The sequence below is a fragment of the Myotis daubentonii genome, chromosome 1 (genome assembly GCF_963259705.1).
Source record: "Myotis daubentonii chromosome 1, mMyoDau2.1, whole genome shotgun sequence".
Classification (NCBI taxonomy): domain Eukaryota; kingdom Metazoa; phylum Chordata; class Mammalia; order Chiroptera; family Vespertilionidae; genus Myotis; species Myotis daubentonii.
In genome coordinates this window covers 18,330,773-18,358,636 of record NC_081840.1, presented here as the reverse complement: position 1 = coordinate 18,358,636, position 27,864 = coordinate 18,330,773, and the positions used below count along the sequence as shown (strand labels likewise).

Sequence of the window (27,864 nt, the reverse complement as noted above, 5' to 3'; positions counted from 1 at the left end):
TCAAGTAGTTTTTTCCTACTTACTGTTCCTTCTCTTGCCCAAATGCCACCCAGTCTGTGTGACTTTCAGATGCTGATCAGGTGGGAGAAAGGAGAGAAGCATGTTTTTGGAGCTGAGATTATACCTTAGGGTATCCCAAACATCAGCAGCAGGGAACCATGGGGGTCGGGGTTGGGGTAGGGAGTTACAAGATACGGGGCATGCTGGTTCACACATTGTAAGAAGCACCAAGTTTATATTTCATGAAATGACCATTAGCTCTGCTTTCTCAGGTCCCTCCTTCCCACAGCTTCCTCTGAAACAGTGGTTCTCAACCTTCTGGCCCTTTAAATACAGTTCCTCATATTGTGACCCAACCATAAAATTATTTTCGTTGCTACTTCATAACTGTAATGTTGCTACTGTTATGAATCATAATGTAAATATCTGATATACAGAATGATCTTAGGCGACCCCTGTGAAAGGGTCGTTTGACCGCCAAAGGGGTCGCGACCCACAGGTTGAGAACTGCTGCTCTAAAAGGACAAGTGAAGGGCCCAATTCTCAAATTTTCCCTTATGCAACATTAACCCTTGCAATATGAATGCCATGGTGGAGGTACCCTGAATTCTGAGACATGGGTAAAAAGGGAAAGGAAAAGAAGAAACTCTTTTTTTTTGCAAACACTTTTGACACTTTTGAAAGGCATAAGTATTTTGTTAAAAAATTTAAATGGCCACTTTTGTTTCAGGAATTAGGGGAGTGGAAAAATGTAGACAGAGAGGCAATCATGCTGACTGCAAGTGCTGCACATATACGACGACTTTCAAAGCAGAGAGAGCTTTGTATTTGGGAAAAGGCAAATGACTATTGGCATTCATGGATGCCTGGAGGAGTGGGAGGTTCCTGGGTCAATATCAGCACAGATAATAACCAGGCAAAAGAGGGGTGCTCAGCCTCCACTTTCTCTATTGGCTTTTAGGACCAGCCTGTATGACTACTGCTGGGATTCCATCTGGGAGGTGTGTGTGTGTGTGTGTGTGTGTGTGTGTGTGTGTGTGTGTATGCAGCACTGTCTCTGGCTTAAATGCTTGGCCCCACTCTTAAAGATGGACAACTAGGGAAATGGATTTCCAGTCACTCACCGTCTCTTGACTATGGGTAAGTGGAAGGACACAAAGACTTTATATTAAGATTCATAGCAACTTAAAAGTTATAATGTTAAGCCTTAACATTTTCTAATGGAATTATCTTATTAGCCACATATATAGAAACCTATGTTGTCACTGAGAGGACATCACATCTATATAACATACTGTGCAAGTATGAGCATAGATTAAAAAAAAATTTACCAGCACTATCACCTAAATAAACATGTTAAAATTTGGGTATTATCTATACCTTGATACACTTTGAAAGGTTGAATGATACCTTTTGACCTTAGCTGAGTTCAGGAGAAATAGGTGAAATGCGAAATTCCTATGAAAACATGTTTTTGTATTGCTGTAGTGTGTTGGTGCATGTGTATGCATGTGTGTGCACTCTTCACTAGTAACCAGATATAATCAGGAACATGTTAACGATCAAATTAGGAGGCAGGGGAATTGTATCTCCTTTTTACTAGTGTTTTTATGCATTTTTGAAAACTTTCTCTCTCTAGAATTTATTTCCTTATCTGTAAAATGAGGGTTTTGAAGTAATCAGTGGTTCTTCAGCATTTGGGGATCATGAACTTCTTTAAAAATCTGAAGAAAGTTCTTTCCAGAAAAAAATGCACACCAAGACTAAATTGAATTTAGTTTCAGAAAATAATTTTGCATTTTTAGGGCTATTATATAAAACCATAGAAATTGTATACAACATAAGGAGATGTGCAAGGAGGTGGCCATCAGTATGGCAGTTCCTTGAACTCCAGGTTAAGAACTCTGTATCCAAATAAACTAAGGTTCTTTATGAATCTGAATGTCTCTAAATTTACAAATACTATTATTTTTACCAACAACCCTACATTAGTCAGCTCAAGCTGCATAACAAAATACAGCAGGTTGGATGGCTTAAACAGGAGAACTTGATTTTCTCACAGTTTTAGAGCCAAAAGACCAAGATCAAGGTGTCAGGGATTGGATTTCTCCTAAAGCCTCTCTCCTTGGTTTGCTGATGGTCACCTTCTCTCTATGTCCTTTCTCTGTGACTACACACTCCTAGTGCTTCTTCCTCTTCTTATAAGGACACCAGTTCTATTGGATTAGGGCCCCCACTATGATGACTTCATTTAATGTTAACTATCATATATATACTAGAGGCCCGGTGCACAAAAATTTGTGCACTCGGGGGGAGGGGGTCCCTCAGCCTAGCCTGTGCCCTCTCGCAGTCTGGGACCCCTCGGGAGATAACGACCTGCTGGCTTAGGCCCGCTCCCAGGTGGCAGAGGGCAGGCCCAATCCCTAGGTGCAGCCCCTGGTCGGGCTCAGAGCAGGGCTGATTGGGGAGTTGGGGCGCTTCCCCCTGTCATGCAAGAGCAGGGCGGATCGGGAGGTTGTGATGCCACCCTCAGTCATTCACAGGGTAGGGCCGATTGGGGGGTTGGGGCACCGCCCCCTGCCACACTCAAGGCAGGGTCGATGGGGAGGTTGTGGTGCCAACCCCTGTCACACACAGTGCAGGGCCAATCAGGGGGTTGGGGCGCTGCTCCCTGTCACTCACAGAGCAGGGCCCATCGGGAGGGTTGGGGCTCCATACCCTGTCGTGCACAGAGCAGGGCCCATCAAGGGGTTGGGGAGCTCCCACCGTCACGCACAGAGCAGGGCCCATCAGGGGGTTGAGGAGCTACCCCCTGTCACTCACAGAGTAGGGCTGATAGGGGAGTTGGGGCACCGCCCCCTGTCACACACAGAGCAGGGCAGATCAGGGGGGTTGGGGCATCGCCCTCTATCACCCACAGAGCAGGGCCGATCAGGGGATTGGGGCGCCGCCACTGTCACACTCAGGGCAGGGCCAATGGGAAGGTTATGGCTCTACCCTGTCACACACAGAGCAGGGCCCATGGCGGGGGGGGGGTTGGGGTGCCGCACCCTTTCACACACAGAGTTGCAGGATGATCAGGGGGTTGGGGAGCTCCCCCCTATCAGGCACAGAGCAGGGCTGGTCAGGGGGTTGGGGTGCCTTCCCCTGTCATGAACAGAGCAGGGCCGATAGGGAGGTTGTGGCCCTGCCCCCTGTCACACACAGAGCCACAGGGCGATCAGGGGGTTTGGGCGCTGCCCCCTATCATGCTGATCCCGGTGCTGGGAGGCATATTACCCTTTTACTATATAGGATAGAGGCCTGGTGCATGGGCGGGGGCCGGCTGGTTTGCCCTGAAGGGTTTCCTGGATCAGGATGGGGGGCCCGCTTGGGTGCCTGGCCAGCCTAGATGAGAGGATGATGGCTGTTTGCAGCTGGTCACACCCCCTTCTGGGTGGGGGTCCCCACTGGGTTCCTGGCCAGTCTGGATGAGGGGCTGAGGGCTGTTTTCAGACTGGCAGGTGACTGAAGCTCCCAAGTGTTCTTTTTTTTTCTTTTTTTTTTTTTTATTCTGGGCAGCTTTAGCTCTGAGGCTTGGCTCCAGCTCTGAAGCCTCGGCTGCTGAAAGCAGGTATCTGGTTTGTTTGGGTTCTATAATCGAAACACTGTTTCAACTCCAGCTCTGAGATCCCAGCTGGCTGAAAGCAGGTTTCTGGGGTTTTGTTTAGCTTCTATATTTGTAACAGTGTTTCAAACTTCAAGCTCAGAGGCCGGCAGCGGCAGGCAGGGAGCGTTGGCTTCCTCTGTCACTGAAGCAAGCAAACCTCGTGTTCGCTTCAAGCTGCCTGGCTGCCAGCCGCCATCTTGGCTGACAGTTAATTTGCATATCACCCTGATTAGCCAATGGGAAGGGTTGTGGAGGTATGGCTAGTTACCATGTTTCTCTTTTATTAGATAGGATATGTATATGTGTATATATATATATATACTAGAGGCCTGGTGCACAAATTCGTGCATGGGTGGGCTTACTCTGGGTGGACTGCAGGTATAGGGCTGAAACCTGCAGTCCAACACTGCCTGCATCTCCTACCTGCAGCTCCTGCTCATCCCGGCCCCATTGTGCCTGCTGTGGTCTTGTGCCCAAATCAGTCCCGATTGGGAGAGGCTTGTGCTGTCACAGCAGCACTCACCAGCCATGAGCCCTGTATCTGGCATCCTCCCAAGAGGGGTAGCCTGTGGGATCGGGCTGAAACTGGCTCTCCAACATACCCCGAGGGGTCCCGGATTGCGAGAGGGTACAGGCCAGGCTGAGGGACCCCACTGGTGCACCATTGGGCCAGGAAGGTGTCATGGGAGGGCTCTAGGGTGTGTCTGGCCCATCTTGCTCAGTCCCAATTAGCCAGACCCCAGCAGCAAGCTAATATACCAGTCAGAGCATCTGCCCCCTGGTGGTCAGTGCATGTCATAGCGAGCAGTTGAGCAGCATTATCATACATTAGCATATTATGCTTTGATTGGTTTTTCAGTTGTTCTGCCATTTGGCCTATTTGCATATTACCCTTTTATTATATAGGATTTTTATTTATTTCAGAGAGGAAGGAAGAGGGAGATAGAAACATCAATGATGAGAGAGGATTATTAATCAGCTGCCTCCTGCATGCCCCGTATTGGGGGTCAAGCCTGCATCCCAGGCATGTGCCCTTGACCAGAATCAAACCCGGGACCCTTCAGTCCACAGGCTAATACTGAGCCAAACTGGCTAGGGCTATCTCTTTAAGGGCCCTTTCTTCAAACACAGTTACAGTGGTGGTTAGGACTTCAACATATGAATTTTTAGGAACACAATCCAGTCTATAATAAACCCAAACTGATGAACCATTGAAGAGAGTAATAGTTAACAACTAGATGAATACAAACATCTTTTATTGACCCTCCATGTCAAAAATATACACAAATAAGCCTATCAAAAATCAGAATAAAATATGCTGTTTTAAAAAATGGGGATTTATAATTGCTAACCAAAGTCTATCTGCTACTGATTTTATTAAAGAGGACACTTTCACAGAAGTTTTTTAGAAGGTCTTTGTTTATTTATTTGTTTTTTTGATTTTTGTAGTAAAAGAAAAAAATAGCTTAAAACAAACTTGATGTTGTAAAGATAAAATAACTTTTGTTTGGAACTGGTCATCAAGAATCCTGGCCAGGTTTTGTACATATGGGGGAAGGGAATAAATTAGGAGAAACAGAATTATAATAATCTATAAATAGTTTTAGGTTTGGTTTTCCTTTGGGCTATGCATGTAATCATCTTCCTATGACGTAAGTCAAGTTACCCAAAGTCTCTTCTGCATCTGGTGGGTGGGGGTGGGGGCAGTTTGGGGTTGCTATTTCTGCTATTCCCAATGTTCCTTTAACTGCAGTGGGAGAGCGGAGGCTGAGGAGAAAAGGCCAAGAGTTTCTTGTAGTTGTTTAAATGTATCATTGCTCCCCCAGGGCCACATTTAGTAACCACCATTCGCTGAGTAACTCCTAAAGCAACCAGCATCCTACACCACCCCGAACTCCCCTCATCCCAGCAGGAGCTAAGCATGAGAGATGGTCAAGGAGAAGATGATTCAAAAATTTGCTGGATGATGTTATTCCTAAAGGTTCATCTCTGTGGCTGTTTAATTTACACAGTAATGAGTCAAGCCTGTTCTAGTGGTATTACAGACCCTCCTGGAATAGGCAGCGCTAGCCAGTAACTGACTGTCCTTTTGTCCTTCTCTCTTTCTTTTGATGCACTGACCTTTGTTCATCTTCTGAACACCAACAAGGTATACGTTTTAGGAAATTATATCTATCAAGAACGGTGACTCCCTCTGGGATGTTTTACGCCCCCGCCCCCCTCCCCCACCCTCCTCTCTTGGATGAAATGGCTCACTCTCTGTTTGAATTGGGCTAAGATATATGCTGCTGAAGACTGCTGCCTCCCATCCCTCTTCCACCAGCCCTCCCCTGTGAATTTTCTTCTTGAATCCCAAGAATCCACAGGAAATACCTTGTTATCTACATTCATTTGCTTGAAATTAACAGGTGGGTGGTTGGCCAAGCCCGGAAGGAGGGAAGTACAGCAGGGAAAATAAGCAGTAGGTGTGAGCCTGCCAGCAGGTATTATTATTCCAAAGTTATATAGCTTGTTAATATCAGCTTCTACTATAAAAATTTAAATTAAAAAAAAAGAAACTGAGAATCCATATGAGATAGTCTATGGTTAAGTGAGTTGCCTAATGTCTGACAATTAATGTCAGAGCCAAGAATTAAAATCCTGATATTTCCATTTCTAATATAGGATGGCATTACATTTATCAACCACACAATGTTAAATCATTGGCAATCATACACAATAGAGTTCTCTCTTCATTAGTTTAAAACTTGGTTTAACAGGACAAAAATATGGTCTTTCTTCTGGTATAACCGTTTAAAAGCCTTCTGATTCTCTTTGGCTTTAAGTTATGTATACATACTTAGTGGATTCTTTCTCTTTTTATAGCTTATAATAAGCTCTCTTCTCATTGTTGTAACTGATGGTATTGCTCATATCAAAGGTATTTTTTGGAATATTGTTTCCAGGATTTTCACTGAGAGAGCATCAAAAGTCAGAGAGCATATTGGTAGCATTTAGTTTCAAGGTAAAGCAAAAGGCTGGCACTCTCAGGAAATGAACATCTCTATTCAGCAAGCAATCACAAGAATGATGTCAATGTTCTGGGGACTCAGTCCGACCTACAATGGAAAGGGAGCAACTTCTGAGATAATAGGGCAAGCATGTTAGCATACTCTTTTCATAGAAATGGGCTCTTCACACACACACACACACACACACACACACACACACACACACACCACACCACACCACACCACACCACACCACACCATACCACACAAAAAATACCCTCACAGGAATAGCCAATGGAAATTATCAAAAGATTTAGAAGGCATGTCTTTTATGCAGAAGGCTAAATAATTATGATTTAATTGTTTATTAGAGAGAAGAAAATGGTAAAATAAAGAACTCTTCCAGGTCCCAAAGTAGACTGAGATGGTGAGAGTTCCACCTTACAGTGGGCAGTGATTACTTATACAGCAGTGCCAGGGTGCCCATGGTATCTGGTTCTGAGACCATGGTGAGCTTTATTGTGTTGGAGTTAGTTTGAAGGGTATTTGTGGGCAGGATGCAAAGAAGCTGGTCCCCTTTCTATGGACACAGAGAATTCAATGGGTCAGGTAACATGGAGTGGCTTTTCCATTTTGTTTTGGAATTGCAGGAGGAGCTTTCTGCTTATCCACTCCTCTTGAGATTTGAATCAACAAGATGAGAATGCTATCTGCAGAGATAACTTTCAAGGAGTCACCAAGGAGAAAAAGAGAATAGTAATAATAATAACAACAGTGCCTGACACACAGTAGTTGGTCAATAAATGTGATTACTACTAATAATCATTGATCATTTCCAGTGTTCCAGCCACCTTTTATACACACTTTACATAGATTAACTTTCTAAATCCTTACAACAAATCTATTAGATAGATGGTATGCTTATTCTCATTTTAGGAGAAGCTTACATATAAAGGGGCTAAGGATCTTGTTAACATTTTCACAAGCAGAATCAGGATTTGAACCTAGATAGTCAACACCAGAGCCCAAAATCTAAATCTATATACACCTACAAAGTGTCCTCTAAATCTTTGACTTGATTATCACCCTATAAAGATACACATGATATTATTACTTCTGTTACTGTATACAGCATTCATTTGGTTTGAGTCCTTAATCTGGGTAAAGATTTAACTGGTGCAGAGGATAGGAACTTTAATCTATAATCCCAATCTATAATCTCTGAAATCCAATGTCAATTTGGTGAAGACTAATGGGTTCAAATGTCCAAATCTCTCTAAGGAACTAATTGATTCCTGTCCTTGAGTAAAAGGAAAATTTGCTTCCAAGATACAATAATTGTACTTGGACTTCAGTGGAAGCAGGTTAAGGCTTACACAGGAACATTTCATATTCTCCTAAATCCTTGTAGAAATGTGTAAGATTCCAAGGAAATGGATATTCCAGCCCCATTGATTAAAATTCTAGTGATTTGGAAAATTTCCTAAAAGAGATTTTTTTCAACATCCAAACTCCTTATATCCCCATTTCAGCCACAAGGAGGACAAACTATAAGAGGGATACGTTAAAGGAACAGAAGCAATATGTGCATTCCCTAAACTATAAAGTTATATGGGGACATCATTGTCTTTTAAAAAATCAAGTACTAGTATGTTTAGGAGTGATGCTTAAAAGAATAAAGCTCCCTTTTATGCCCCCAATTGGAAAATATAATCAAAATCTACTTTTTGCAGGATGGCTTTCTTAAATAAATGAGCAGAAGGATGAGTTATGTGGCTATAAATAAATCTACTGACTATAATAAAACACAGTTTGACTATTTTATAGTGTCCCAGGAACCAGTGGGTATATTTATAGCTGTGTTAACAGTCACCTGTATTTTTTCAGGATTTTTATTTCAGTTCACATTATGAGAGTTTAGTTTTTTGTTTGTTTGTTTGTTTTTCTTCTTTCCACACTTACCTTTGGAACCCTGCACAGAGAGAGAGAAAGAAAGTAAGGATGCCTACACTTTGTATTTAGAAAAAGCGGACCCTCGCCCAAGAGTTTAGAGTTTATACAGACACAGACTGCTCGATGCTTTCTGTGTTTGTGCAGTCATATTAGATGTGTCTGTGACAAACAATGTGACAGCTGTCTACTGTTGGCAGTGAGGTGGAAAGTCAGCGTCTGCACAGGTGAGAAGAGGCATGTGGAGGGACAAAATGTATTGTGAGAGACTGACAGGGCAACTTCACATTAGGTTCCTGGCACCTGATACCATTAAGTACTATCACAAGGCTTATTGTAGAAGCCAAAAGATTCTTCAGACTACTTAATAGCAGAAGTACAGACCAAAGCAAGTCAAAAAGGCTCAGATGGGTACAGATTCTTCTACCTCATCTTGGAACAGTTTCCTGGGAGGTGGGGAGGAGGGGAAAGTTTTAAAAAGCAGGGGAAGGAGATCTATAATCCCAAATTCTGAAATCTGGAATAATAGAGAAACCCAGCTATTAACCAGCCAAATCCAATTACAGGTGTTTTGTTTGTTTGTTTAAACTGCATTCATTCAGAAACTGCAAGTTCCACGGAGTCTGGTTAGGATGTCATGGGGTTTTATCCAAGTGGACCTACACATGGTTGTCCCCGTGAAATTATTTGTACTTTTCTATTTTAAACCTGTGTTGAGCATAATGCTTCTATATCTATTGTTCTTCTTATTTGTCTTAAAAGTGGGTTTACATCTTCATCCTGCAGCTGCATGCTACGTTCCCAAGTGTTCTCACTCCAGGACTCACTACGGACAACTCAGGAGGGAAGAGGAGGCTGTTGGTGGTAGTGCGGCTGATGAGGAATCCTGTTCAGCTGACCCCTAGGTGCAGACAGTGTTTAGAAGGTATCACTGGAGCTTAAGATTTTATTTATATATATATATATATATATATATATATATATATATATATATATATATATATATATATATAATAAAGCATCCTATTATAAACTCTAATAGACCTGAGAAGAATGGGAATTAGAAAAAGAAATTGAGGTAGGAATGTGCTGACTAGAGAAAGAGACAGGAGGGATAAGAAGCAAATAAGAAAATAAATCATCAATGTATTAAATGGAGAAGGACATGCGTTTTATCAGGAGAACTGTGGATTTTCTCTCTGGAGTGAAAGAAGAAAAATTAACCAGTCTCATATTTGCCCTCTGATAAGTTTTCTCAATATTCAACTGGTTCCCCAAATGGAATTAGCCTTCCTGGAATCCTTAGCTACTTCTTTTGACATTTTTCAAAAAAGTAAATAAATAAATTATAAGTATGACAAGTGAAATGAATAGCTCCAGCTGTGACAAGCCAGTAGTATTTCCAGATTTTGTACTGCATTAAGGATTTATTTTCACTTTGTTGCCTAGCAGAGAATTAATTGCAAGGTCTGGCAAAGCTTCCCATGTTTCCCTGGGACAAAGTCAGAGACAGGCTCCAACACTCAGCACCAATTTAGGAAAGAATGGCAAGGTTATATGGATAGGTGGTCAACTTAATCAATTCTGAGAATGTGCATCTCTGAGGATCGATGTCACTAAAGGCAGATAAATGCATCAGTGAAACTAATGATATAAGAACATATGAATATGAGATTGACAGTTAATTCATTGGATTCATTAATTGAGCAAATATTTACTGAGGATCTACTATGTGCCAAATACAGAAGATACAGTGGGGGATAAGACAAAAGCTCAGCATTCAGGGAGCTTACAATCTTATTAAGGAGCTAGACTATGAACAGACACAGATAAAATAATTTCAGAAAGTGGATAGTGTTGTGAAGGAAATAGAAAAAGCAAAGTGCCTTTCAGGGGTGTGATGGCTGACTTTCTATGAAGGCCAGTGACACCTGAAATGAACCAATCACATGAAAATCTGAGAGAAACATCTTTCAGACAAGAGGAGCCAGCAAGTATAAAGGTTTGGAATTGGGAAAGGGGAAAGAACTTGACACATTCAAAGAGCAGAAAGAAGGTGTGGGCGACTGGAGGGTAGTAAGGGGTCATCTGGCAGTAGATGGTGTTGGAGAATTAGGCATAAGCCAGGCCATTTAAGTCCTCTTAAAAGCATGTTACAGAGTTTGAATGAGTCCGAAGTGCAGTGGGACTCCATGTGGAGGACAAAAGGGGTGGTTGGATTGAATAAGAACTATCATCTACCTTAAGGGATGATGCTTAGGATAAGAATTTCCCTCCTGACTTTTCTACTAATAATTAGACCCTAAATATCTACTTAACCTTCTTGGAATTTTAGCTTATATTTTATTGAACAAAGAGTACTGCCACTCTTTGTCAGGTGCTGTGCCAGATGCGGTATATATGTTATCTCATTTAAAACTCCCCAATAACCTCATGAGGGAAAGCATTATCCACATTTTACAGAGCAAGATCTCCATAAACAACTCTCGTTGCTTGCTGTGGTGTTTCTAGGTACATGTTGCTAGTTTAAGACATAGTGTTTCTTGGCTGCTACCCAAGGGCACGAAAGACATTGAATGAGAGATTCTGGATGGATCCCCTGAAGATCCCCTCACAGCTGAGAATCAGAGCAGTTTGGATGACTCTGCAGCATTTACCACTGAAAACATGGACCTTGGGAGAACATTGAGTTCAGAACCAGAATCCCAAGTCACCACCATAAATCTGAAATGGACTTGATATTTGACCTTGAAGACAAAACATCTATAGGTTTGGTATCTTTATCTGTTAGAAAGACACATGATGCTAACTTCCTTAGTCCTTCTTTGGGGTGTCCCAAGGATGAATAGGACTGTCTTAACCCCTGTTCTTTATTCTCAGTTACAGGGTTTGAAATGTCCTTGAGAGCAGGACTATAATAGGTGCTATCAGCTCCCTTAAAAAAGAAATGTCACCCTAACTGGTTTAGCTCAGTAGCTAGAGCATCGACCTGTGGACTAAAGGGTCCCAGGTTCGATTCTGGTCAAGAGTATGTACCTTGGTTGCAGGCCCATCCCCAGTGGGGGGTGTGTAGGAGGCAGCTCATCAATGTTTCTCTCTCATCGATGTTTCTAACTTTCTATCCCTTTCCCTTCCTCTCTGTAAAAAATCAATAAAGTATATTTTAAAAAGGAAATGCCACCTAAATACTCCTCTCTGTCTCTCTCTGTCTCTGTCTCTCTCTATATTTATGTATATATATATGTGTATGTGTGTGTGTGTGTACATATATATGCAAGTGACTAGTATATATTATATAATTTAAATTCCCTCTCCCCTTTCAAAAATATAATTGGCCAAGGTGACTGTGAAGGAAGGAGTCAAAGCTAGCAAGCCCCCTGGTCTAGGAGGGCTGCCTGTTAGGTTTGTGCCTCCAGCACATCAGATGGAGTAGGAGGAAGGGGGTGGGGTGAGGTGGAAGCCACCTGTCCAGAATGTCACTGTTCCCTGGCAGAACCCTGGTCAGCTTCCTCCTGGAGTCACAGATGGCCAGGACAGGAGCACCAAGCCTCTCTCTGCCACTCCTGCTCTCCCCTGCAGGTTCAGCCTGGATGGAAAAGCTGTGCTTTCTTTGCTGCCCAGTGCCTTGGAGGCCCGGAGGCTTCACCCATCTGGGGCATTGTCTCTGAGGAAAGTCCTAGACAGGTCCCCACTCCTCTTCTGCCAGAAGACTCAGCCATCACCCTTTCTGAAGTTCTTTGACCAGGACAGCCAGCTAGGACCCTAACTTCTGGTTACTGAATGCCAGGCACTTCTTGTCCACCTGGTTGGAAGCTACCTTTTCCAAACCCCTCACCCTCTGGAGCCCCGGGGGGCCATATCTCTTCAGAGAAACGGTGAAAAGTTCCCACCATTTGCTCCTAGGGTTGGAGCCTTGGTCATTAACCCCAGGAGAGGCATCTGCATGGAGAGTGGCCACAGGGTGCTGACCAAGGTGCTGACCACCAGCCAGGGCGGGAGCGTGAGGGGTGGGGAGGTGCCCATTGCCTGCTGCCACTACAGCGTTTGGCTCCTGCTGACTCAGGGGGGTTATAGTTATTTCTGTTTGGGGATACTTCAGCCTCAGCTTTGCCTGCATTTTTCTTTCGGAATTGTAAAAGGTGCCTTAATCGTGAGAGTTTGGCTTCGAGTGCTTGGGAGAGGAGGAGGGAAGGGTGATAAAATGGCTCAGTGTCCCTCTGTCTGTCTCTCAGTCTCACGCACACTCACACGCTGGCGCTCACTGTGCTGGGAGGGAAGCATAGTGCAGCAGGGGGTGTGAGTAGGGGCGGTGTGTGCCCGGAGGCTTGGGGTGTAGACTAGCTCGGGTATTTGAATGGGGAGGGCTGGGATTCCGGGCGCTCACCCCGCCTTCCTCCGGAGCCAGCCAGTCCCTCGGCAGAGCGCTCCGGCTGCGCTGATTTGCTCTCGGGAGTGCGCGATTTGCATAGGACTTGCCCATTTGTGAATTTGGCTTCCCAACTCTTCGCTTCACTTCACCTGTGCCTCCCAGTTCGGCGCACTTTGCAAGCGCCCGCCCGCGGGCACCTCCTCTCCTGCTCTCCCTGCTCGCCCACCCACCTCTCTCCACCCCGTGCCACGTTGGTTTGGGTGGCTGCTCTGCGCTGGGTTCCTCTGCCTTTCCTCTTTCCCTCCGGTCCTCCTGGTTCTCTTCCTTCGGCGGCGGCGGCTGCTGCTGCTGCTGCTCCGGCTGCTGCTAAACCCGGGAAGCCAGCGGAGGCTCCGTGGAGCTCTTCCAGAAAGTGCAGGGTTAACAGCCTCCCTGCCCTTCCGCCGAGACAACTACAAACGGGTGAAGAAGTCTCCCACCTGCAGCCCCTTTTGCTTGGCACTTCTGCATTGCATCGCATGGAAGTGGAAAAAGAAAACAAAATGTTCAAACTGCTTGGATGTTGGGATAAACTAACCTGAACCTACTTGGGTGTCCTGCCACCTGCTCTTCTTCCTTCATTTCCACCTTTCCTTTATGTGGCTTCTAGGAGCATGCAGCTAAGTCATCAGACTTGAGTTGCTTAGAGATCAGGAGGAAGCCCAGTGCCTCCCGTGACATGTTGGGCATTACGGGGCTCCCTAGGAGGGCTACTCTACCCGGGGGGACTTTGGCGTCCTGAATTTAAGCCCCTGGAAAAGGGGGGCTTCTGCCTTCTATCTTACTTTTCTTTTTTTGAGTAGTTCTTTTTTTTTTTTTTTAACTGATTCATCACCTGCCTTGAAAGTGCTTATTCCGTCCCTCTTTCTGCAATTTGGACAAGTCTTCCTCCTGCTATGATGGGCCCCTGGGCATCATGAACTTCATTATTCCTCACTGGCTGGGATTCAAACTGCCCATCTGTGGTCCAGTGCGTTGACCATGCACCTGAGAATCCACCCAAGACGGAGCCCTCCTCGCCGGCCGGCCTGGACGCTTGGGATCTGGTCCCTCTTCTGGGGATGTATCATCAGTTCTGTGTGGAGTTCCTCTAATGTAGCTTCCTCCTCCTCCTCCTCTTCTTCCTCGCCGGGGTCTCACTCTCAGCACGAGCACCATTTCCATGGCAGCAAGCATCACTCAGTGCCTATTTCTATCTATCGCTCCCCAGTTTCCCTGCGAGGAGGGCACGGTGGGTCTTTCTGCTCTTTATCCTTTTAATGGGGCATAGCCGTTCCTTAACCCATTCGCCTTTCAGGTAATGTCAAGGGTGGGAAGAGAGTGAAAAATGGCATTCTAAATGATGAAAAGCATCACATGTGCATGAGGGAAGAAAATGACCAGTTTCCCCTTAAATACTAATGCTAATGCTTTCTGCCCCCGCCCCCCAATTTCCTCTAATGGATTCTCCTCTCCTTGGCTCCCTTACCCATCCCTGCACCAACAGCACGTTCTCCTCCCTTTTCAACCTTCCACCCCTTTCACTGCCCCCTCCCACAGGATGGTAAGCAACTTACAGCTAAGTCCCCAGTGCTGCACTTTGAGAATTCATTCATTCACCTTGCTTTCACCCTTCTTCTTTGGGAGCTAGTCATAGGGAAATAGCTGACAGCAAGAGTTCTTAGGTCTTCAGCTAGAAGTTGTTTGAACTGCTGGAAAGTGGCCTGTGTGGTTAAGGTCATGAGGAGGGGGAAGAGTAGCTGAAGGCAGAAAATATAATTAATAACCAGTGGCCATTATTATTCATTTGGGCAGCTTTAGGTTTGTCCACATGTTTGATAGAAAGAGTAGCTATCATAAAAACTGCATATCTAATATTGCTACCAGAGAGGAAGCAATCTATAGACAAGGCAAATTCCATTTATAATTGACCCAAGTGTAAATTATAGTAACTTTAATCCCACCATTTATGCAAATGCTATTACAGTTGAAGGTAGCATGGGTGGGCTTGTTTAAACAGTGCGTGTCTGATGTGAAATCCTCCCTTCATAGCTATTGAAAGAAGAGATCTATGGCTTTTAAAAATATATTCAGCTCTGTGCAGGCTGCCTTGAAAAAGGTGGTGTCTGCCTCTAAGGTAGGAGCTTGCTGTAGTAAAATGTTCTAAAGGAGAGAGCTTCGTTATTTGTTTACTATGCACTCCACTCCGAATGTGAGGAGAGTAGGAATCACAGAGCTGGGCTACAGGAGCAGCCCTCCAGGGAGCTGGAGGAGTGAATGCACCAGAGGTCCCCTGCCCTAGCTTGTATTTTGAAGAACTATAGCATGCAGACCCCATTGGGAAAATCAGTTCTTCCCACTGCCTCCTAGCCCTGGGCTTCTGCTCCGTGCTGTCTGTAGCTTTTAGTGGAAGCACATTGAAAAAATGCCAGCACGTATTCTGGCTCTTTCTGGCTCTCTTTAAATTTCATTTGATGGAGTTGTCAAACAGCTCAGAGCTTGTAGGGCTGGTAGAGGGGGGTGGTGGGGAGGAGGGAATGCTTGATCTTGATCTGGTTGCTGTTTTCTCTGTGACTCCTGCTGAGGCTGATATAGGCTTTCTTTAAAAAAGCACAGCAGCCTCCCTTCCCCCCCCCCCCCCCGCAAACAAACAAAAAAACTAGGAGAGGAAAGAAACATACCAACCAAAAAAGCAAAAGCAATTTCATTGATAATGGAAACTGTTAGCTCCAAAGGGGAAGAGGGACTGGGAGTGGAGGTGAGATTGTAAAGAGTGGGAAAGAAAAGGAGGGAAGTGGGGGGTGGGGGAAGCCAGACAGACTTTTACTAAGAGCCATACTTAAACATGGAAACACTCAGCAATAATTAGCTAAATTTTGCTAATTAGCATAAATGATCAGCAGGGAGATGAAGATTATGCATTAGAGGTTAGAGGCTGGCAGGGTCTGGATGTTTCCTGTTCAGGATGTAAAGGGTTAAAAGCAGCTAGGAGTTAAGTGATGGAATTTACAGAGCTCTACTTCCCAGGGGTTCCTAAATCTGTCAAGTTTCTCTCTCTCTCTCTCTCCTCCCATCCCCCTCCCTCCCTCCTTTTTCTTTCTCTCTTTCCCCCCATCTCCCTCTCTCTGTCTTAAAGGTGTTGAGTCTTGCAGAGGTTAAACACTCTTCTCTATTTACTTCACTTCTCCAAGTATCCATTTGCTCAGTACCTTCTAAATCTTTCTGACTGGTTCCCAGTCTGGTTTCTCATTACCCTGCATCTGATAAGATCCAGTATGATGGAAAAGAAGAACAAAGCAAGTAAATGACTAGAGATCCCAGCAAAGGCCCCCAGATCCATCAGAGCTATAAGATGCAGTAAACTCCTCAGGGGTCTGCATGGCTAAGACAGGAAAGCTCCTGAATTTCACTCTTCAGTATCCTCTTTCAATCCTAAAATCCCATCCATCCCATTGATTTGGGCTTGGAGACTGAATGCATCTATATTAAGTAGGCTTCTTTCATATTTAATTAATGTTTTTGAGCTGGAAATCAAGAGAAGCAGTGATCAACAACCTTTGATTCCAGTTCCCCTTCCAAACTGAGACCTTTTGAGTCCTGAAAGGGCCAGTAGACCCCCTCAGTGCTTTGCTAACTTGCCTCTCATTCTTACTGGAAGTACACTTGCTAGTCCCCTAGTCCAAGACAAAGAATTAGTTAATAGCAATTGTTTTTAAAAATCTTTTGGAAGGCAGTGGTGGTAGGAGGCATAGCACTATGAGACTAATGGTTGTTGCTAATAGTTTTCTGCCAACCTTATTCCAGAGTTAAAAGCAGAAGTCTCCATTGTCTATGAACAAGTAAATGCCCTTCATTCTGTTATAAAATTAAACACTAGAGGCATGAGTCCAAGAACTTTCTTTGGACTGAAGGAATATTTTGTTTGTTTGATTGTTTTCTGTTACTCTTGCCCATTTCCTAAGAAGACAACTCCTCAGAGTTGCCCTTTTAATCAGTGGTTGCCACACACACACACACACACACACACACACACACACACACTCTTCCAAACCAAACTGCCCTATAGTGGGATTTACAGTAAGACAGATAGAAGAAACAGAAATTCTCCAAAGAGCTTTTACCCAGGCTTGGTTCCAGTCTTTAGAGAATTATGTATAGATCTGCCTACAGTCTTTATCCAGGGCACCCTAGAAAAGGCCAAGCTCCTTTATGGGTTGGGGAGACAAAGTCACACCTGCCTGGGGCACCCCAAAATAATCTCTAGTTAGGATTGTGTCTCAGGAGAGAATTAATTAAGTATCCTGTTAACTGGAATCTGGTAAGCTTCTCTCCTTCTCTAAGGTTCCCGTCTTTCTTTTATGATCTATTCAATAGTCATTCAATCAACCTTGAGTATTTACTATGTGCCAGTCTGTGCGCTATTTGCTAAGGATATAAAACTAAATGAGATATTGTGGTGTTCATCTAGGGAGAATTTTAGAAGTATTTTGATCATTTAAGATAAGTGCTTCTGTCATGTAAAAAATAGGGGGGGGGGTTGGGGAGAGACCCAGATATCACACCATATTAATTAATATAAATTATTCCTTTATAAAATGAAAATTTACATTTTTCTATTATTCCAGATACCCCTACAGGTATTTTTCATCCTTAACTTTATTACCATACTTAAATATCATGCTTATCAAATCTCCTAAGTAGTTTAGTGGTAAGGGACACATAAATACTAAAATACATTTGTTAACTCACCTTGGGAGGTTTGTATATTTCTTTTCCTCTTGCTTGCCTTTAAGAAGTCCAATGTTTATCTGTCTAAAGATAAATGCTTTAATACTTAGAGTTTAGAAAACAGGTTTCTCCAAGGATCCTGGATCTAGTATGTGTCTTGCATTTTATCCTCCATAATATAACAGACTTTCTTGACTCAAGGCATTTGGGATAACTAATAGAGAACATAACTCAACTTTAAAAGGGAAAGTACCACAATATATTTAGAGGAAAGTCTCTTGCTCAGAAACTAGGGTGTGTGTGTGTGTGTGCGCGTGCGCGCACACGTGGTAGTGGGGAGATATATAACCTATCTGAATCATCTTAGCAGAAGTGATGGTGGTCCCACTTGTGGCATAGTGGCCAGGACCTTCTCGTAAGGAATTAGACTGCTCATTCATTGTCACAGACAACTGCCTCTTAAGTTTTCTCAGCCGTGGGGCTTGTTTTGCTCTGATCTATGGAGCAGTTTCTTCTGCTCCGCCAGCTGCTTTCTAACCACTTTCTCTACCCCTTCCTTCTTGGGATTCAGTTTGCTGAATAATTCATAGTGTTGGTTGACAGATAAAATGATAAGATGTATATGCCTTTGGCCTGGGTGATAAATTAATTAAATCAGTTTCTCCTTTTCTCTCTCCTCCAGATGCATTGTTTTTCTCCTCTAAAATTTGCTGGCAAGTGGTAGGTCTGGAGATTAATATGTTCTTAATAAACCAGCATAGGAAGTTTGTAATGTTGTAGGATAAATTTCTTTAGGACTTTCAATATTGATCATTGGTTGGAGTGAAGCTGAGGGCTGCCATATCATAGGGAGAGGAGATGAGATCATTGGAACAATTCTTTTCAGGGTCAGGGGGAATCCTTACCAAACTGATGGCTGGCTGGAATTCCATAGTAAAAATTTTATTCCTTTATTGTCTGATTTTTTTTTTAATCTGGAAGAAATAACACATTTCATTTTACATTTTAGTGAATGAATTTATCAGATCTCAGAAAGCTTGCCTCTCTGGACCTTGGGTCATCTGGGAGGGAAGCAAATGTTTGAAGACAAACCATGAACTTATTCATATTCCCCTCCCTGTGTTAATTTGTTAGGGCTACCTTAAATAAAATCACAGCCTGGTGGGTTAAACCACAGAAACTTATTTTCTCACAGTTCTGAAGGCTAGGAGTCCAAGATGATGGTGTCAGTAGATTTGGTTTCTTCTGAACTCTCTCTCCTTCACTTGTAGATTGATACCTTTTCATTGTGTCCTCACATGGCCTTTCATCTGTGTTCATGCACCCCTGACATTTTCCTATAGGTTCAAATTTCCTTTTCTTATAAGGACACTTGTCCTATTGTTTAAGGCTCACCCAAATGTCTCATTTTAACTTTATCACCTTTTTAAAGACACTATCTCCAAATAAAGTCACAATCTGAACCATTGGGGATCAGGGCTCCAATGTATAATTTATTTTTTTGAGGGTGGCATAAATTAGCCCATGATACTCCTCCTTCCCCTTTTCCCAGACTCTGTCATTGGGAAAGAAGTAAATTTGTACTATTCTGTGAATCTCTATTGAACTCAAACTTTCACAATGAAAAAAATAAAACCTTCAGGAACAATGGTAGCAATTTACAAAATTGATAAGACGGTGCCTCAAGAGGAAACATTCTGTTGATGTACAATATATATACGGAGAACACAGCACCAGCAGATTCAGTTAACACTTGTGTTTGCTTTCCTCCTAGTTGATCTTGTTTGACTGAGTCTGCACCTTGATGTGCTTGTATATTAATTCTGACTATAGCCACATGCTCTGCAGACAGACTCCAGTGTCCACATTTTAAAGCTCTCTCTTCTTGACCTGCTGCCATCCCAGGCCAGGGACATTCCTGCCCTTGCAGGGTGTTCCTTTATGAACTACTATTTTCTTTTCCTAGACACACACCACCAACTCCTTTCACATCTCATCTTTCATTGAATAAGAGCAGATTTAATTAGTAGAAATAACCATGTTTTTGGCAGCTGAAAAAATAAGTATCAATTTCTTTTTTTTTTTTTCCTGTTGGATTTTTATGTTGTGAAAGTTCATTTTAAACTACAAATATGCAAAAACCTGTCTCCTTCATGACATGATTATGAGGCTTGGGTGAGATGACTGAAGAAATGTCTTGTAATTATAATACCCTTGCAGTTATAAATCCCAAGCAAGGTATTTAACTCTTTAGGGAAAGGAAACAGATTGTTTTGTTTGTTTCTGCATTCAGATACCTCTGAAAAATGATTTTAAGAATATGTGCTTTAAGAATATGAAGACATTTATTATGATAATGGAGTTCTAACGGGCAGTGTAGTGTTAGGTGGGGTGGGAGCCATCACTCAGAGGATTGGTTGGAGGAAATAGGTCCCAATCTTTTTTCTGTCACTTAGGAATGTTGTGAACCTGGATAAGTCACAAGGCTTGACTAAGACTCAATGTCTTCATTTTCTCATGGAGAATGGCAATAATAATAACATACATATGTCACAGAATTGTGTGGGAAGTTGAATAAGTGCATTGTAAAACACTGTGTGGAGATTAAATACTTTAGAATAAATATTTCAATGAGAACGTTCTTTCAATTGCTTATATAAATCCGAGCTTCAGTGTTGACTGTTTGCTGGTTGGTAGTTTGAGCTAAAAGAACACAAATATACTAATCTTCATTTCCCTAACGGAGTAACACTTTTGCCCTCTATGGGTTACTTCATTTACTCAGTACTTCTTTAGGGAAATGTAAAGGAGAAAGCCTTAACTTGCATTTCCTTGTTTATGGCACTAAGAGAAAATTACATATGTGATCAGTTTTTGCTTTTTGATAACATGTAGAAATCCATGCCAGGGAAATGTTAGCCTACAATAGGAAATTATAACAAACTGATTAGAAGCTCAGCAATCTGGTGAAGTGAAAAGGATGTGAAGACTCCAAGAAATATTCTGAGACCATTTTGGAAATTTAGAATTGGATTTTGTTTCTAGCAAACTTGTATATAATTTAAACATTCCTATATGATGCCTAGTAGCCATTAAAAACTAAAAGTCATAATCTACTTTATACTAGGAAAAGACAGGTCTTTTAGGACTACCATTTTCAGATCTGAAAATGGAGAACTCTTTATATGACATTTCTGATACTTTTACTTACCAGGACTCAAGGGTTACAGGGGAAGTGGAAGCACATTATGATGCTGGAACCCTTAGAGTTGACTTTGTGGAGCCCAAATGTAAAATCAGCGTTCTTATGGATAAGACGTTATGCTGGGACATAGATCTTACTCCTAGTTTTCTCCCTGACCCACCCTGTGACTTTAGATACGAAATTATTATTTTTTAAATTGTATTAATCTTTTATCATGTAGACATTATGTAGGATATCTTGATCTCTCAACCTATCCTTATTCTTTTACATGTAGTTTTCTGTGTGGTGTGTAGTGTGCATGTGTGTGCCTTAATACCACATTAATCTGGGGAAAACTGTCTTTTTAATTTTTGCCTCATTTCTGCAATGAGAGGGTTGAGTTAGATCAATGATGGTGAACCTTTTGAGCTTGGCATGTCAGCATTTTGAAAAACCCTAACTTAACTCTGGTGCCGTGTCACATATAGAAATTTTTTGATCTTTGCAACCATAGTAAAACAAAGATTTATATTTTTGATATTTATTTTATATACTAAATGCCATTTAACAAAGAAAAATCAACCAAAAAAATGAGTTCACGTGTCACCTCTGACACGTGTGTCATAGGTTCGCCATCACTGAGTTAGATGATCTCTCCAAATGGCTTTCAGCACTCAGTCTGCATGATTTTCCAAGCTGTATGTCTTTAAAGACACCACTGTGTATCTTAAAGCTGAGCCCACAGGTCTTCCAGTACTTTATAGTTCTGTTTTCTTGGCTGTCATAATAAGTTATGCCAAAGCTACAAGCCACGCTTTTCTCTTTTCCACTCCGACAGAAGCAACATAATGTACGAGAGTGGCACACTGTGATGTTCTAAAGCCCACAATCCAACTTCACCGCAGAGTCACGACAAGAGGGGGAGAACTCGGCTTTCATTTAAACACACTTTATTAATACTAGAAAGGAGCTCTGTGTTGTATTTAAGCAGCTCTGCTGTGTTTAGCCCTATCAGAGCCCAGGGTAGAATAGCAAATGCATTTATAAAGACCAAGTGCTTTATTTCTATTTACATTTGTAGTTAGTTTTGAAAGGCTTGCCTGGATCATACACCAACATATTATGTACACCTAACTGTTCACCCGGCTCCCTTCCAGGACTCTGCATGTATGATTTCATTTAATCCCCACACGACTTTGCCATTAATAAGGGTACTACCATTTCATAAATGAAAACAGTGAGACTCAGGCAGCTTTAGTGGCTTGACTAATGTAATGTAGTGGTAGAGCCAGGATTCAGACGCGTTCTGACCACAAGGCTCTTGTTCTGTCTGCAATGCCACCAGCCCATTATCTCAAGAAACAGGCAGAAAAACCCAGCAAGCTCTTTCACCAAGAATAGAGTGAACAGATTAACGAAGCATTCCAATTAATGTGTTTGACACACCTTTCCAAAATGTCTAAGAGAGTATCCCATTCATAATAAATACATTCTGACCCAAGGAGATACTAATTAAAAGAGCAGACAGATCAAACTTTCACACCTGATAGATGTTTTTTGAATGAATGAGTAAATGATTGAGTGAGGTGCCACATGATTGATTCCCATTTAGCAGGAGACTAAGGGATGGTAGCTTATAAATGAGGCAAAGAGTAGGGAATATCCTGGATCCCTCAAAGCACACCAACTTGGTAATTCAGGGATAATATGTACCTTAGGGATTATCTGACTGCCTGATATTTCAGATGGGCAAATTGGGGACTTGGCCAAGGGCATCTAGTCAGTGTTGGATTCAGTTGGGAACTGGGCAGTCTGACTCTACGTTCATCACCCTTCTTTCACTCTATTGCACAAAGGTGAACTGCTCATCTCTTCGAGACCCTATCTCCAATTGCAACATGGCCTCCCACCTCTCTTCCTGCAGATTGCTCCTTAACCAGATCACGTCCTACAGGAATGGATTCCTCCAGTGTTGGACTTGTCTGGCCTTTTGTAAAGATTAATTTTTCATGTGAATTCTCCTAATAGGTGCCTGGCTTTGAGCCAAGAGGTAGGGCTTCTTGAGGTGTTCCGAGGTTTCCTCTGTGTGAAAAACAATGCTCAGATTCAGATTTCTGTGCAGGGAGATGCTGCCTGTCCTGGTCGGGGCTCACTTGTTAGAAAGAAGGGAAAATGACCTGTGTAGTCACCTGTCTCTATTTCCCATCTGGACACCACAACTGAGTTATTGTTCAAGACCTATTCTCTGCCCCAGTCTCCAACCCTTGCTTACCAGCTTTTGAGTGGCTATTTGAACATGAAAGCCTTAGAAACCAATGAACCACATTTTCTGAGATACTGTTCTCACCCTCCTTTGTCTTGCTGTTTTGAAATATCCTTACCACCTTCCCACGTTAAAACACAACAGTGTAATACTCCTGCATGACTTTCCCCCAAACTATGAATTTCAACTATTTCTGAGGCAGTCTTCCAGAATTTGAATATAATTACACACTTTGGGTGCAAATTGTGGTTTTTGCTACGTAGCAAACTAATGGAAATGATCCGCCTGTTCCTGTAGTTTACAGATTATATGCTTCAGGACTGGGGGTATATATTTAGGCTGCTTTTCTGTGTGGCACATGGAAATGAAAATGAACTCAGGGTGAGCCACCACGGTTGCTAGGCAGTAGAGAGGCTTGATGGAGCACAGCGTTTAACTGAACATGGTGATGTTTTACTTAACATTTATTTGCCTTGCACCTTTTGTAACTTGATGTTGTCATAGAAGGGAGAGAGGCAGGGTCTGGCTGCCTGCAGACACACAAACAAGGAAGTGGAAAGAGAGAAATGAGCACTTTTTAAAATTTGAAATTGCTCCACGGATAATGAAAAGCTTGTGAGACATGTCGCAGTGCATAGCGGTGGCTCACAGGTTCATGGACAGGCCTTTGGGCAGACCGTTATCTTCAGAATGAGGGCAATGACAAGCAAATAACTAGCTCCCCCAGACTTGTCCTTGCCTCAGTGGCTCTAGATGAAAGACCCCACTCTCGTTGAAAATATCAAATATGCTTCCACCATTAGTTCGTTTAATTCTTGGTCTGAAATCCCAGACTTCTCATGAGCAAGTGGTGATGGACACAAAGGCTTCGGGGCTTCTTTGTAAGTGATAGCTATCTCAGCCACTTCAGTTGTTTTGAACCCCTGGTTTTCATAAAACCCTAAAGGCCCTCATGAAATATTAGATCACAGATAAAACAAAGCAAGGCCTTCTTGGATTCTTGGGGCCCATTTTAGCAGCATTCTGATTGATTAAAAGTTTGAGAGGATGATTAAAGAGGTAAATCTCAGTTGTTGGGAAAATTTAGCCTCCTGAATAAATTGGGTGGAGAGTCCTGTAGTTCAGATAGTTGAGGTTTTATTATATATCTTTGTCCTTGAAATGATTATTTTAAACTTCTTTCCATGAACCACCATTTCTGCATATTTGGGTGGATATCTTTGAGTGTTCATTAATGGTAATTCAATCTCTTAAAAAAAAACAAAAAACAAGAAAGGAGACCTCTGTACTTCTACAAGAATGACAGTATCTCATTTACTCTAAATAATAATAATTATAATAATATATCATTTTTAGTTCTTTCAATATGTCTTACATTATACTAAAAGTCTTAGTTTATTTACTTCTCCTATGAGGTAGGTAAAGTTGTTTTCCCATTTTACAAATGCAAACATTGAAGCACAGAATGTTTGAGTTAATTGTCTAAAGTCATAAAGGTAATACATGGCAGAACCAAGTTGGACACCTAAACAGTTTAAATTCAGATCTGCGTTTTTAACATTTTTTAAAAAATATATTTTATTGATTTCCCACAGAGAGGAAGGGAGAGGGATAGAGAGTCAGAAAGATCAATGAGAGAGAAACATCGATCAGCCACCTCCTGCACACCCCCCACTGGGGACGTGCCTGCAACCAAGGCACATACCCTTGACCAGATCCGAACCTGGGACCCTTCAGTCTGCAGGCCGATGCTCCATCCACTGAGCCAGACCAGTCAGGGCTGCATTTTTAACATTTAAATATTTATGCAATATTATCTGGTACTAGAAGCCCAGTGCATGAAATTTGTGCATGGGGGAGCGTGGTGTTGGTCCCTCAGCCCAGTCTGTACCCTCTCCAACGTGGGACCCCTCGAGGGATGTCCAACTGCCCATTTAGGCCCAATCCCGGGGATTGTGCCTAAATGGACAGTTGGACATCCCTCTCACAATCCAGGACTGCTGGCTCCCAACCACTCACCTGCCTGCCTCCCTGATTGCCCCTAACTGCTTTTGCCTGCCAGCCTGATCACCCCCTAACCACTCCCCTGCCAGCCTGAGGGACACCTAACTGCTCCCCTGCTGGCCCGGTCACCCCTAACTTTCCTCCCCTGCTGACCTGGTCACCCCCAACTGCCCTGCCCTGCTGGCCTGGTCACCCCCAACAGCTCTCCCCTGCTGGCCCGGTCACCCCTAACTGCCCTCCCTTGCCAGCCTCTTTGCCCCTAACTGCCCTCCCCTGCCAGCCTGGTCACCCCTAACAGTCCTCCCCTGCAGGCCATCTTGTGTCCACATGGGACGGCCATTTTTGACCACATGGGGGCGACCATCTTGTGTGTTGGAGTGATGTTCAACTTGCATATTACTCTTTTATTAGATAGGATGGTGTTAAAATTCTCAAAGTAGTATTTGCAAATGCAATACCTGGCTCTTTTTAAAGAGCTTTTATATTCTACATAGAGCCAATATTAATTATGGGGACAATGAATATTTTCTAAACATATCAGTATGCACTTACTTTGGGTCAGGTACTGAACTAAATGCTTTAGCTTACCTCTTTTAATCTTTACCAACTATCCTTCAAATAGGGTACTAATATTATCATGAATTTGCAGGAAAATAAATTGAGCCTCAGAGAGTTAGGCAGTTCACTTGAGTTCTTCTGCCTCCTAAGCAGTTAATTCCTTGAACTTATTGAAATTTTAGGTCAGGTAATCTGTGCAAAGGTAAAATCTGTTCTCTGGTGTTGAAAGCAGCTGCTGAGAGCACTTTGCTATATTCACAAGCCCTATTTTATCATTATAGGCAATTATTTGTGCTTTCTGAAATGCCTTTAGAAATACATAGAAGTTCCAGGGTCAGCTGGTGGAGAGTGGTTACATATTCAGTCAAGGATCCAGAAATGAGGGACCCCCTCTGTTGATGAGGGAGCCCGTTAGTGATTCACCTCATTCTGATTCACTGTAAGAAACTAATTTATCAGAAAATTTGGTTTCCAACAGTTGCTATGGGCTTTTGCCTCACATTATAATTCTAGGCAAACCTCCAAACCTTCCTGGTTTTAGTTCTCAACTGCAAAATGAAAGGATTATAATTAATGATCTTAAAGTGGCCTGACCACTTTGTCATTGCAATTTTGATATTCATCTTTCTATCACCACCAATAGGCAAAATTTATACCTCTTCACTCCTACTAAATCACCTTTGAATCTACTTTTATTCTTGGCCCTTCATATATATGGTGGGAAGTTCATTAATTTTGAGGGTAAAACTAATGAAAAAAATCTTTCAAGAATGACAATGGTTTTCAATGCGGGTGAATGTGTGTGTTCGTGCATGTATGGGTGTATGTATGAGTCATAAAAAAATAATGTAGCATAAAGGTCCTGAGAGCAAACTGATTAGCTCCTAACCTGGAATGTAAAGATTAGACATGAGAACTCAGCCTGCTGTGCATTACAGGTGTAGGGATGCTTCAGTCCTACTGCCCTGATGCCATTTATCAGTGCATTGTTTCATGGGAGCTCAAATTAACATGTCAGTTATAATCTGAGAGAGGGGCAGCTTTGATGTGAATTAGGAATATCAACCTGGAGCCCTGGCCCTCTGTAGCCAATTCCTCTCTTTTAGATGTTTCCTATTTCTTGGTTTTCTATGCCAGTGGGTCACTTTATGTGTATGTGCTGCTATACCCATCATCTTTCAGTTATTAACAACTTATTAGATCACCTATCATGTAAGAAAGAACACTCTGACAATTCTGAGATAGTGAGCCTTCATTTTCCTGTGCAAGGTAGCTCAATAACAATAACTTAGAGGTAGACATCCCATCTGAACACCAGGCCCTGAGAAGATGCCAGTAAAATTTTCTGATGAAAGACTTTTATTGGATTCAAAAACTGCATTGCATTTATGATATCAAACACTGGACTTGGAAGAGGTTTTGAGGGACCTTTTTCAAACAAATTATTTTTCATGCAAAGAAACTAATAGCCTGGGAGTTAGTTGGTGGATGGTTCCCAAATCATACTTTTCAAGTTAGGGACACGTTAAGGCTAAAACCTATGTTTCTGGATTCTCTATTTAGTCCTCTTTCTGCTACACCATATTAGTGCTTAAGCTTTCCAGGCGCCACCTGTTTGGCTGAGGACAAGCAGACTGAGAGAGTAGAGTTTCCGGAGTAATATATCAGCAGAAAAGGAGCAGAGAGAGTGGCAGCCGAGTTACTCCAGACCCTCACACCATTTCCCTTAACTGCCATCATAGAACACAGAGCCCATGCCATCCCAGGAATGGCACTCCCTCCCAGGGTGCCCTGCCCTCTCTCTACCCCAGCAGCCTTCAAGAGAGCTTCAGTGTGCCACAGTTCAATCAAACCATTTGATGAGTGTTTTTGAGCCTAATTACATGGAAGTTTTCATCCAGTGAAAGGAAGGAGGAAAGAGAACGGGAGAAATTAAATTGAAGTGCAAATCAGTCAAGGGCTTAGATCCCGCACTTTCTTTCTTTTTAATCAAGAGTAAAATGAGAGGAGAGTGTTAAGGATCATCACAAGATACCATTAACTACCCAAGGAGCCCGGGACTGAAGATGGTTTGTCATGAAAAGAAAAGCTTTAATTTGTCCATAAAAGAAGTATCTGAAGGTTGTCCTTCGGTTTAGGAGGATGACACTG

At 42.6% G+C, this 27,864-nt stretch overlaps 1 protein-coding gene across 4 annotated transcripts in view; it reads left to right on the top strand.

Annotated features, from left to right (window-relative positions):
* NRXN3 (neurexin 3) overlaps positions 1–27,864 on the top strand; it is a 1,138,093-nt gene that overhangs the window by 580,074 nt on the left and 530,155 nt on the right. Inside the window, exon 1 of one of the 4 annotated variants that reach the window (XM_059689077.1) lies at positions 13,083–14,228. The exons of 1 other annotated variant lie outside the window; for it this stretch is intronic. In XM_059689077.1, the coding sequence (XP_059545060.1) occupies positions 13,979–14,228 (250 nt within the window). In that variant the 5' untranslated portion in view covers positions 13,083–13,978. Of the gene's footprint in view, positions 1–13,082; positions 14,229–27,864 lie in introns of those variants that run through there. 2 more of the 4 variants (XM_059689096.1, XM_059689066.1) reach the window with 2 other exon arrangements.